Genomic DNA, 11,912 nt, shown 5'->3' with positions numbered 1-11,912 from the left:
CAAATTCCACATTACAAGGAACAGCAAATCGTCTGATTAATTTCAGAAAGCAACATAGAATCTGGACATGTCAATGTTTAAAAATGAATTTGGCTATAAGACTGAAATTGACGTGGTTCGCTTCTCTTGCTTTTTGGGAGCTGTTTCCTCCGTATGGAGCGAGCTCGGGTTATCGTGCGTTTCCCCGGACAGCCTGTCACACTGACTGGTTGACCGGATCGGAACGTGGCCTGGGACTGCGCCGGTTACGTGCTGGCGTGCGCTGCGGCTGCGCGCTGGTATAGCGATGGCAGCTGCTGGCGTTGTTGTGTGGCTGTGGGCACTTTGCGCGTTGTACCAGATCCCCGTAAACTCAGCGGTGCCTGTCACCGCACTACATCAGAGACGAACGAGCGTTGAGTTCGCAGGTATGTGGGGGTGTAAGTTACTGTTGTCCGAGAGTTCAAGATATAAAGGCGTAGCAGAAGTGTTCACTTGCTTGTTTGGGGGGTTACAGTTGCGCAGTGTGCTGCCTCACCCCCAAAATTTGGTTTGGTATGAATAAAGCAATCTAAATAATAGTTACCTTGGTTTCGGTAAATGTAGTGCTGGCTACTTTGCAAAAATTAGTTTAGGAATATTGGTGCTTTAAGCTTGTGCTTGGGTAGAATGATAATTATAGTTTGCTTTATTAGAGACTGAATACTTAAGCAAGAAAGCGCTCGTTTCTTATCCTGCCGAAACTTTAAAATGGCTAATCCGGAAATAATTTGGGGAAAATACAGCTGCATCAGCGTGACAGCAGTAAATAAATACGTGAGCTCCGGACTGCTTTTAGTGGTGGCGGTTTAAAACAAGATTGATAGACAAATAAACAGCTGTCAAATTCTCTCAAGTTTTCCTTGAGTTTACGCGATACGGCAGTAGAGTTCCTCACCAGTTGTTTGCAAAAATCCATCAAAATCAGTCCATTAACTAGTTGGAGCGGACTGTAATACAGTGAAGAGGAAAACTGCACTTATTTTGGGAAAGGGCCTAAAATCACCTAATCATTCAAGCGTTATTTTCTCAAAAAGTTATTTTACTAAATCAGGTGATCTAATTTACATATACGTTATTATCATTGTAAGAGAGAATATTCTGTTGATATTTTTTGAGATTAACTTTTAAATACAGGCCATTTTATCAGATTCTATTCTTTTGTCTTCACTCCTTTTTTTCAGAATCTTAGAACCAGGATATTGTTTCTCAATCTTCTCCTTGACCAGCAATATTTAATGTATGTAATCCAACCCTCTGTAGATAATCCTCCTGACTGCTCTCCTCTAACTCCTTTCAAAGAATCATATATTTGAAATTTCCATATTTTAGGAGCTGCCTGAATTATATATGGGGAGAGTTCTAAGTTGATTATTGCACCACTGATTTAAAGCAGATAATCTTGATCTGTATTTTTAATACATATACTGTTGAAAGGGTTCGATAGGCAATATTTCACGTAGGGAATGTCCAAATTCAAATTATGTTTGGTTACTGCCCCCACCCCATATAGCAATTCTTAATGACCTCTGTGGTTATCAGATTGCTGGGACTAGGCAGTTTAAATAGTTTGGCACAGACTAGATGGGCTGAAGGGCCTGTTTCTGTGCTGTACTTTTCTTATGAGTCCTTGAAATAGGCTGCACTACAAATATACCATGTTGACAAAGAGGAGAAACGTGTTGAGACAGCGATATTAGAATATGCTGAATATTCACTCTTTCAGATTGTGCATGAAATAAATATACACCAACAGGCTATCAGACATGGTACGCACAAATGAGGTGCTTGCTATGAATAAGCTGTTCTCCCACTTTAAATTAGTGACTGAAGGAGTAAACAGAAAAAAAAACACACAATTCAACACTAAATCAAGATATTGAAGGCATGAACTTTGATTCAATATTGGGCAGTGTTCATTGGAAAATTAGAATTTTTCAATAGTGCACTTGTTCACGCTCATCTTCTCATATATACTTCCATCATATTACTTCCATGCATATTTTATTTGCATTCAAACTCATTTCATAATGATAGTGGCACACTTACTGAAGATGGCCAAAGCTATGCAACGTACTGTGAGCCTTGAAAAAGGAGTGCCTTGTATCACCAGGGTGAAACTAGGCTTGAGAAGCTGTAGTTATGAGGAAATACTCAGACAAATGCAATTACTGCACATTTTGGAGATGTCCTTCTAGTGTTTTTAATCTGTGAATGATTTTGCTCGAAAAGACTATTCTGTTTGGTTGCAGATTTTGAATATGAGCTCCTTCCTTACAGGGTAGTTACAAGAGTTTTTACACAGTGAATAGTATAGAATGGTTTGAGAACCTTGGTTAAAGCTGAAATGGTTGTACACTTCAAGGCAATAGAGCTATTTAGAAGGAAAAATGAGATTAGTATCAGTGATTGCTTGCTTGTTAGCATAGGCATGATTTTGAGTAGATCATATAAGATATTAAAGATTCTGAGCAGATGCAAAAATAATTGTATTATTGACAGAGGAAGGAAGGATTTGGGAAGCTATAAGTGGTCTAGTGAGTTGGGTAGGAAGTCGCAAATGAAATTTGAAAAGTGAGAGGGTTACAAGGTGAAGGAATTCATGTAAAAATAGCAGAATATTGAGGGATCTGTGCAAAGGGACCTTGGAGAAATCCTTTTAAGTAGCGGGGCAGGTTGGTAAGGTGGTTTAAGAAACTTGGGAACCTTTCCAGCATAATGGAGGCACGGAATGTAAGAGGAGGGAATACTTTTTCTTGAAGTGAATGCAACACCAGTCAAACCCCAGCGTGGACTGTGTGTCCAATTCTGGTCACTGCATTGCAAGAATGGTGTGATTGCACTAGAGCAGAGCAGATGCTTAGGAGAGCTGAGAATGCTGCCAGAGCTGGGAAGTTGTAGCAATGAGGAATAGTTGGATAGAGCAAGATTGTTTTCTTTGAAACAGTAGGAGACAAAGGGTGACTTAACTGAGCAGGATAAAATTACAAAGTCTAGATAAAGTGGAAGGGCTTAATAGAGGGGTCAAAATGGGGAGCATAGACTTACTGAGTAGTAAAAGGATCAAATGAGAGATGAGGAAAGATCCTTTCACCAAGCGAGTGGATGGGGTCTTGGACTAGCTTCTTAAATGAGAAATTAGTGTCTACCATCATCACAATGATGCATTACTGGGATGTTCAGAGCCTTACAATACTGTTATGTCAAATGAGCAGCTTCTATTATGTGGAAAATCTGGAGAATCGATGTGATGGACGGAATGGTCTCCAGTGAAGTAAGTTTTCTCTGATAATGAGTGTATTTTTCTAGCTAAAAACTTGCATAGAAACATCTGCTTGTACAATGAGCTCTTTGATCCTGCAGCGTATGGATCACTTCAGCATTAACAGAGTAGAATGAAGCTTATTCAACAAGAAGCATAAAGAGTGAAGTTGACTATCAGACTTTATTTTTTAGCAGTAATATGTTTCTTTGTAACTTGATAAAATAACAATGGACTTGGATGGATTGCGGACTTGATAAAATTTGCCAACTGTCATTGAAAGCATAAATACAAGTCACAATTAAACCACCTTGTTTGTTTCTTAAATATTTTTACTCAAGATTGGGGAGTGGTTAAAGACAGCATAAAATTTAAACAATTAAATCTCAGTTTAGGAAAGTAAGTATGGCAATTGGATATTAATAGTGTGAAAAAGTATTTACAACAATACAGCGTGGTTATGTTTTTGCTATTTATGAGAGTTTAATTTCTTCTTGTTAAGACTGCAGACTTGTTTATCTAGTTTAATTATGTATGCTTGTCATGGCTAAGTACTGTACAAAAGCAGCTTTTCTGAAGACCTTGCAGTTTCAGACAATGTGACTAACATGTTATAAGACCATAAGACATAGGAACAGAATTAGGCCGTTCTGCCCATCGACTCCACACTGCCATTTCATCTGGCTGATCCATTTCCCTCTGAACCCCATTCTCCGGCCTTCCCCCTGTAACCTCTCGCGCCCTGACTAATCAAGAACCTATCAAACTCTACCTTAAATATACATGAAGACTTGGCCCCTACACCTGCTTGTGGCAATGAATTCCACAGATTCACCACACTCTGGCTAAAGAAATTCTTCCTCATTTGCATTCTAAATGGACGTCCCAATAATCTGAGGCTATGACGTCTTGGTCCTAGACTTCCCCCACTGTAGAAAACATCCTCTCCACATCCACTCTATCTAGTTTCCAATGAAATTCTTCTGCGGTATTGCAGTGCGGTAGGTCGTATAATGGAATTGTCATACTTGAGGAACGGTGTGATGGTTGGGGTGCTGCAAGAGAGACGTCTGCAAAATTGTGCATATTCACAGAAAAGTAACGACACTCATTATCTAAATGGTGAAGGTATGGTAAGATCTTGAGACGTAGAGGCCCTGATGTTCTGATTTGCCAAGTGCTTGTAGACAAGCACAGAAATTTATTAGGGAAGCTAACAATGTTATCACTTATTGTGGAGGGAGTTGAATACAATAGTAATAGAAAATGCTTTTTTATACAGTGCATTAGCGAGACCATACTTGGAGTGTTTTACATAATGTTGGTCTAACTCAAGGAAGGATATAGACATCTGAAAATAGTTCAGAGGTTTACAAGACTGTTATGTTGAATGAGCAGCCTGTATTATGTGGAAAATCTGGAGAAACTGCCTGTACCCACTGGAGCAGAGAGGAGCAACAGAGAAGCTGATGGAAAGAAATGCGATCTTGATGGCTCTTTGCAGCCTAGATGTGTAGAAAATACTTTTTCTTGTACATGAATTTAAATCTAAGGTACAGTGTTTATGACAGAGGTAAGGGGCGTTTGTCTTTTTATCTTTGAGGATCACAAGCCTTTGAAACTTGAGTACTTTAATGTTGGTAAAGTGGCAGTGGAGAGAATCTCATTAAATAAGGAGCTAAAAGATTATGGAGAGTAGGCAAGAATGTTGAATTGAGGTTTGCCAGTTCAAAGTAAATATATTTTCAAAGAAGATGTGTCAACATATACTACCTCAAGATTTATTTTCTTGCGGGAATTTACAGGAAAGTAAACAAATACAATAGAATCTCGCATGAAATGCTTAAGCACATCGACATTAAGAAAGAGGATGTGCTGGAGCTTTTGAAAAGCTCTAAGTTGGATAAGTCCCTGGGGCCAGACATGATATGCCCCAGGCTACTGTGAGGAGCGAGGGAGGAGATTGCTGACCCTCTGGTGATGATCTTTGCATCATCAATAGGGATGGGAGATGGACCAGAGGATTAAAGGGTTGCAAATGTTGTTCCCTTGTTCAAGAAAGGGAGTAGAGTTAACCCAGGTAATTATGAACCTGTGAGTCTTGCTTCAGTGGTGGGCAAGTTGTTGTAGAGGATCCTGAGAGGCAGGATTTATGAGCATCTGGAGAGATGTAATCTGATTAGAGGTAGTCAGCATGACTTAGTCAAGGGCAGGTTGTGCCTTAGGAGCCTGATTGAATTCTTTGAGGATGTAACAAAACACATTGATGAAGACAGAGCAGTGGACATGTATGTGAATAGCAGTAAGGCATTTGATAATATTCCCCATGCCAGGCTCATTCAGAAAGTAAGGAGGCATGGGATCCAAGCAGACTTTGCTTTGTGGATCCAGAATTGGCTTTCCCACGGAAGGCAAAGGGTAGTTTTAAATGGGTTATATTCTGCATGGAGGTCAATGACCAGTGGTGTTCTGCAGGGATCTGTTCTGAGACCCCTCCTCTTTGTGATTAAAAAAAAATTAAATGAAAATGTAGAAGGGATGAAGAAGTAGAAGGATGGGTTAGTAAAGTTTGCTGATGGGGTGGGGTGTTGTGGATAGTCTGGAGGATTGTCAGAGGTTATAGCAGGACGTCGATAGGATGCAGAACTGGGCTGAGAAGTAGCAGATAGAGTTTCAACCCAGATAAGTGTGAAGTGGTTCATTTTGTTTGGTCAAATTTGAAGACAGAATATAGTATTAATGGTAAAACTCTTGGCAGTGTAGAGGATCAGAGAGATCTTGGGGTCTGTGTCCATAGGACACTCAAAGCTGTTGCACAGGTTGACAGTGTTGTTAAGGCGTATGGTGTGTCGGCATTCATCAACCATGAGATTAAGTTCAAGAGCCATGAGGTAAGGTTACATCTATATAAGACCTTGGTCAGACCCCACTTGGCGTATTCTATTCAGTTCTGGTCACCTCACTGCAGGGAGGATGTAGATACTACAGAGAGAATGCAGAGGAGATTTACGAGAATTGGAGAGTGTGCCTTATGAGAATAAGTTGAATGTACTTGGCCTTTTCTCCTTGGCGCAACGGAGGATGAGGGATGACCTCATAGACATGTATAAGATGATGAGAGGCATTGATCGGGTGGATAGCCAGAGGCTTTTTCTCAAGGATGAAATGGCTAACACGAGGGGACGTAGCTTTAAGGTGCTTGGAAGTAAGTACAGAGAGGATATCAGGGGTACATTTTTCACACAGACAGTGGTGGGTGTGTGTAGTACACTGCTGGCCACAGTGGTAGAGACGGATATAATAAGGTATTTTAAGACTGGTCCCCAACCTCCGGGTCACAGACCGATACATTGCCACGAAGAATGCAGCGGTGCAGCGGTAGCCATAACGCACCCTGTGCTGCTTTAAGAAAAAAGCCGAAATAAACAAGCTAATTAATTAGGTGCTGAGCTTAGCTTGTTTATTTTGGCTTTTTTCTTAAAGATGTGTTGGGTGCGTTCCGCCTACCGCTGCATCACTGCATTCTTCGCGGCAATGTATCAGTCTGCGGCCCGGAGGTTGGGGACCACTGGGAGACTCTTAGACAGGTACTTGGAGCTTAGAAAAATAGAGGACTATGCAATAGGGTAATTCTAGGCAGTTTCTAGAGTAGGTTACATGGTCGGCACAACACTGTGGACCGAAGAGCCTGTAATGTGCTGTAGATTTCTACGTTCTAGAATTTATGAAAAACTGTACATAAAGACTGACCAACGATGTGGAAAAGAAAGAAAATTATGCAAATATAAAAATAAATAAGTAATACTGAGAACGTGAGTTGTAAAGTCCTTGAAAGTGAGTCTGTAGGTTGTGAAATCACTTTATTATTGAGGTGAGTGAAATTATCCATGTTTGTATGGTGATAACTGTTTGAACCCGGTGGTGTGGGACCTAAAGCTCCTATACCTTTTGCCAGGTGGTAGTAGCAAGAAGACAGTCTGGCCTAAATGGTGGGAGTCCTTAATCAATTATGATCAATCAGTAATGATATTATTGAATGGCAGCATAGGCTCACAGGACCAAGTGGTGGTCTTCTGTTCCTAATCTGTATCTGTACAACAGGCATAGTGATGTGCACTGATTGAGAAAATGGAGGGCACATTCACAATTTGGGCTTTTTGATTAAAAAAAACAAACAAATGGATTGTAATGTAACTGAATCTTTGAGTTTGTATTAAGCATTGGTATCCTATAAAAATTCAAGTGAGCCCTGGTGATTCTTTTCCAAGCTGGATGGTATGTGACTTGAGGAAACATATGAAGATGATATTTCAGTGTACCCAGTGTTCATGTTGGTAGGGATCATGGGTTTGGGAGTGGCTTTATCTAAGAAACCATTGCTAGTTACGGAGGAATGAAGTATTTATGTTGTTTAGTGGTGTTGAGTTTTGGAACTACATTCATCCAGGAAGATGAAGTATGTTTCATTGCATTCTCTATGTGTGCCTTACTGGTGGTAAATAGACATCAGGGTGTCGGGGGGTGGGGGGGGGGGTGAGCTGTTAATTGCAGTCTCTTGCCTGATCGTATGGCTGTTTTAGTTTGAATTTCTAGTCAGTCCTCATTGGTGTGGAGTCTCTGTGAGAATACCATTGAATGTTGAAGATGGTTGGTTGGAGGTTCTTTGAGAATACAGAACAGTACAGCACATGAACAGGCCCTTCAGCCCACAATATCTGTGCTGAGCATGATGCCAAATTAAATCAACTCTTCTGCCTGAACATGATCCACAATCTCTCCATTCTCTGCATATTCATGTGTCCATCTAAAAGCCTCATAGAGCTTTCCACTATTACCCTTAGTGGCATGATTCAGGCACTGGTCACTCTCTGCGTAAGGGAGAAAATAACTTACCCCACACACCTTATTTAACTTTTTCCTTCTCAATTAAATCAGGAGTTCCCAACCTTTTTTTTAATGTCATGGACCAATACCATTAAGCAAGGAATCCATGGACCTCTGCTTTGGAACCCCTGCCTTAAATGGATGCCCTCTAGTACTTGACATTTCTACACTGAAAAAGAGATTCTGACTGCCTACCATAGCTATCCCTATCATAGTATTATAAATGTATCAGGTCTCCCCTCAACCCCTGATGCTTCAGAGAAAACAACCAAGTTTGTCCAAACTCTCTTTATACCTCATATAATTCGAACAGCATCCTGATAAACCCCTTCTGCACCTTTTCCAAAGCCTCCATGTTCTGCAGTGGGGCACCTGAACTACGCGCATTACAGCAAGTGCAGCCTAACCAAAATTTTATGTAGCTGCAACACTACGTCCTGACTCTTAGATTCCATGCCTCGACCAATGAAAACAAAAATGCCGTACACCCTTTTTTACAGCCCAATCCACTTATGTGGCTAATTTGAGTAAGCTATGGACTTGGACCCCCCTACCCTCCAAGGTCCCTTTATTTTTTAGCGCTGTTAAGTATCCTGCCATTAACTGTATGCTTTAAGACTGTAAGACATAGGAGCAGAATTAGGCTATTTGGCCCATCGGGTCTGCTCTGCCATTTAATCATGGCTGATCCTTCTCCCTGTAACCTTTGATGCCATGTCCAATCAAGAACCTATCAATCTCTGCCTTAAATACACCCAATGACCTGGCCTCCACATCTGTCTGTGGTAACAAATTCCACAAATTCACAACCCTTTGTCTAAAGACATTTCTCCACAGCTGTTTTCTTTCTTTTCAAATCTTTTTATTATTATTATCCAAAATTAACACGAGTACATCGAAGTAAGCAACACTTACAATGTCTCAAGAAAAAAAACATTATTTTAAAGATTGAAAAAAATTCCGGTGATTTAAAAAAAAAAACCCTACTAAGCAAGAAAAAGTGTGTGGGGGGGGAACCCCATTAGGTGTTCAACCCCGGAGCTAAGCTCTGATTTAAGTGGACTCCCCTCTATGCTGAGGCTGTGCCCTCTTGTCCTCGACTCCCCCACCATGGGAAGCATCCTTTCAACATCCACTCTGTCTCGGCCTTTCAACATTCGAAAGGTTTCAATGAGATTCCCCCTTATCCTTCTAAATTCCAGTGAGTACAGACCGAGAGCCAACAAACATTCCTCGTATGATACATTGCCGGAATCATCCTTGTGAACCTCCTCTGGACCCTCTCCAATGCCAGCACTTTTCTTAGATGAGGAGCCGAAAATTGTTCACCATATTCAAAGTGAGGCCTCACCAGTGCCTTCTAAAGCCTCTGCATCACATCCCTGCTCTTGTATTCAAGACCTCTTGAAATGAATGCCAACATTGCATTTGCCTTCCTCACCACTGACTCAACCTGCAAAGTAACCTTTAGGGTGTTCTGCACAAGGACTCCCAGGTCCCTTTACTCGAGTATTAGACCTACCTTACACATGTTCAGATTAAACTTCATCTGCCATCTCTCTGCCCATATCCATGGCTAATCTATATTCTGCTGTATCGTTTGATAGCTCTCAATGCTATTCATAACACCACCAAACTTCGTGTTGTCAGCAAACTTACTAACCCACCCATTTTCATTTTCATCTTCATCCAATTATTTATTTATATCACTAACAACAGAGGTCCCAGCACTATTTTCTGTGTCAGTAGGACATGCTTCCACCTCCCTCTGTCTTCTATGCCCAAGCCAATTCTGAATCTGAACTACCAAGCCACTATGAAAATCCTGCAGCTTAGTCTTTTATTTATTGAGATACAACAAGGAATAGGCCATTCCAGCCCTTCGAGCTTTGCCGCCCAGAAATCCCCTAATTTAAACCTAGTCTACTCATGGGACAATATACAACAACCAATTAACCTACCAACTGGTACGGTTTGGGCTGTGGGAAGAAACCAGAGCACCCAGAGGAAACTTACGCGATCGTGGAGAGAACGTACAAACTCCTTATAGGCAGTGCTGGGAACTGAACCAGGTTGCTGGTAGTTTAAAGTGCTGTGCTAGCTACTACACTGCTGTGCTGCCCCTTCTGGATCAGTTCTTAATTGGAGAGTGAGAGAGATAAGGAGAAAAATAATTTTCTCTGAAGATGGTAAGGATTTTGGACTTGATGCCTGAAATGATTCTAGAGGTAGAGACCCTCATTATATTTTATAAAGAATCTGGGCCTGTACTTGGAGATGCAGTCTGTAGGTTACAAACTAAGTAATGGGAAATGATCAGTTTTGGATTCCGCTTTTAGTTAGTAACTTCATCTACTTTTTCATTAATCCCATATGATTTGGAACCAGTTAGATCTGACAAAAACTTACTCCAACTCCTTTTCTTTTGCTCAAGAAAGCTAACTAGTTGGGTCATAGTTGGTGTACTTTTCATGAAATTCTGAACTTTGCACTTTTTCTGATGTTGACTTATACGATTGTGCAAATAAATAACATTGGAAGCCTATCGGTTAACAAATATTTAGCTTCAGTATTTCAGTGCTCTCAATTATCTTCTCAGGTGACTAGATTAGATTAGATTCAACTTTTTGTCATTGTGCCGAGTACAGATACAAAGCCAATGAAATGCATTTAGCATCTAAACAGAAATGTAAAGAATAGTGTTATTTACAAATTAACTGCAAATAAAAAGTAAGTGCTACAGCACACAAATATAAAAGTACTGAGACAGTACAATATGGGTGCAATACTGCTTAGCGCTGTGATGTGAGGTTCAGCAGGGTCACAGCCTCAGGGAAGAAGCTCTTCCTGTGCCTGCTGGTGCGGGAGCGGAGGCTCCTGTAGCACCTACTGGATGGGAAGAGAGTAAAAAGTCCATGGTGAGGGTGAGATGCATCCTTGATAATGCGTTTTGCCCTGCCCAGGCAGCATTTATGGTAGATGTTCTCAATGGTGGGCAATTGGGTGCCGATAATCTGCTGGGCAGTTTTCACCACATGCTGGAGTGCTTTGCGGTCCGATACAGGACAATTGCCATACCACACTGAGATGCAGTTGGTGAGTATGCTCTCAATGGTACAGTGGTAAAAGTCTGTCTGTATCCTGGGACAGAGGTGAGCTTTCTTGATGTTCCGCAGGAAATAAAGGCGCTGTTGCGCCTTTTGAATCAGGATAGAGGAGTTCAGGGACCAGGTGAGATCTTCGGAAATGTGGACACCAAGGAATTTGAAGCTTGATACATGCTCCACTACAGCTCCGTTGATGTAGGTGGGGACGTGAGTGTGGCTCCTAGCATGCCTGAAGTCCACAATGATCTCCTTGGTCTTCTGGGTGTTAAGGGCCAGGTTGTTGTCGGCACACCATAGAACCATAGAACATTACAGCACAGAAACAGGCCTTTTGGCCCTTCTTGGCTGTGCCGAACCATTTTTTTGCCTAATCCCACTGACCTGCATCTGGACCATATCCCTCCATACACCTCTCATCCATGTACCTGTCCAAGTTTTTCTTAAGTATTAAAAGTGAGCCCCCATTTACCACTTCATCTGGCAGCTCATTCCACACTCCCACCACTCTCTGTGTGAAGAAGCCTCCCCCCCAATGTTCCCTTTAAACTTTTCCCCCTTCACCCTTAACCCATGTCCTCTGGGTTTTTTTTGCTCTCCTAGCGTCAGTGAAAAAAGCCTGCTTGCATTCACTCTATCTATAC

The 11,912-nt window shown here is 41.3% G+C and overlaps 1 protein-coding gene across 1 annotated transcript in view; it reads left to right on the top strand.

Moving 5' to 3' along the window:
* Positions 1–279: 279 nt before the first annotated feature.
* smpdl3a (sphingomyelin phosphodiesterase acid like 3A) overlaps positions 280–11,912 on the top strand; it is a 69,788-nt gene continuing 58,155 nt past the window's right edge. The window contains exon 1 of the mRNA XM_072251581.1: positions 280–407. Within this exon, the coding sequence (XP_072107682.1) occupies positions 287–407 (121 nt within the window). The 5' untranslated portion in view covers positions 280–286. The remainder of the gene's footprint in view (positions 408–11,912) is intronic.

Source organism: Mobula birostris, chromosome 2 (genome assembly GCF_030028105.1).
Source record: "Mobula birostris isolate sMobBir1 chromosome 2, sMobBir1.hap1, whole genome shotgun sequence".
Lineage (NCBI taxonomy): Eukaryota > Metazoa > Chordata > Chondrichthyes > Myliobatiformes > Myliobatidae > Mobula > Mobula birostris.
The sequence above is the reverse complement of the archived record's forward strand: the minus strand, read 5'-3'. Positions and strand labels throughout refer to the sequence as shown.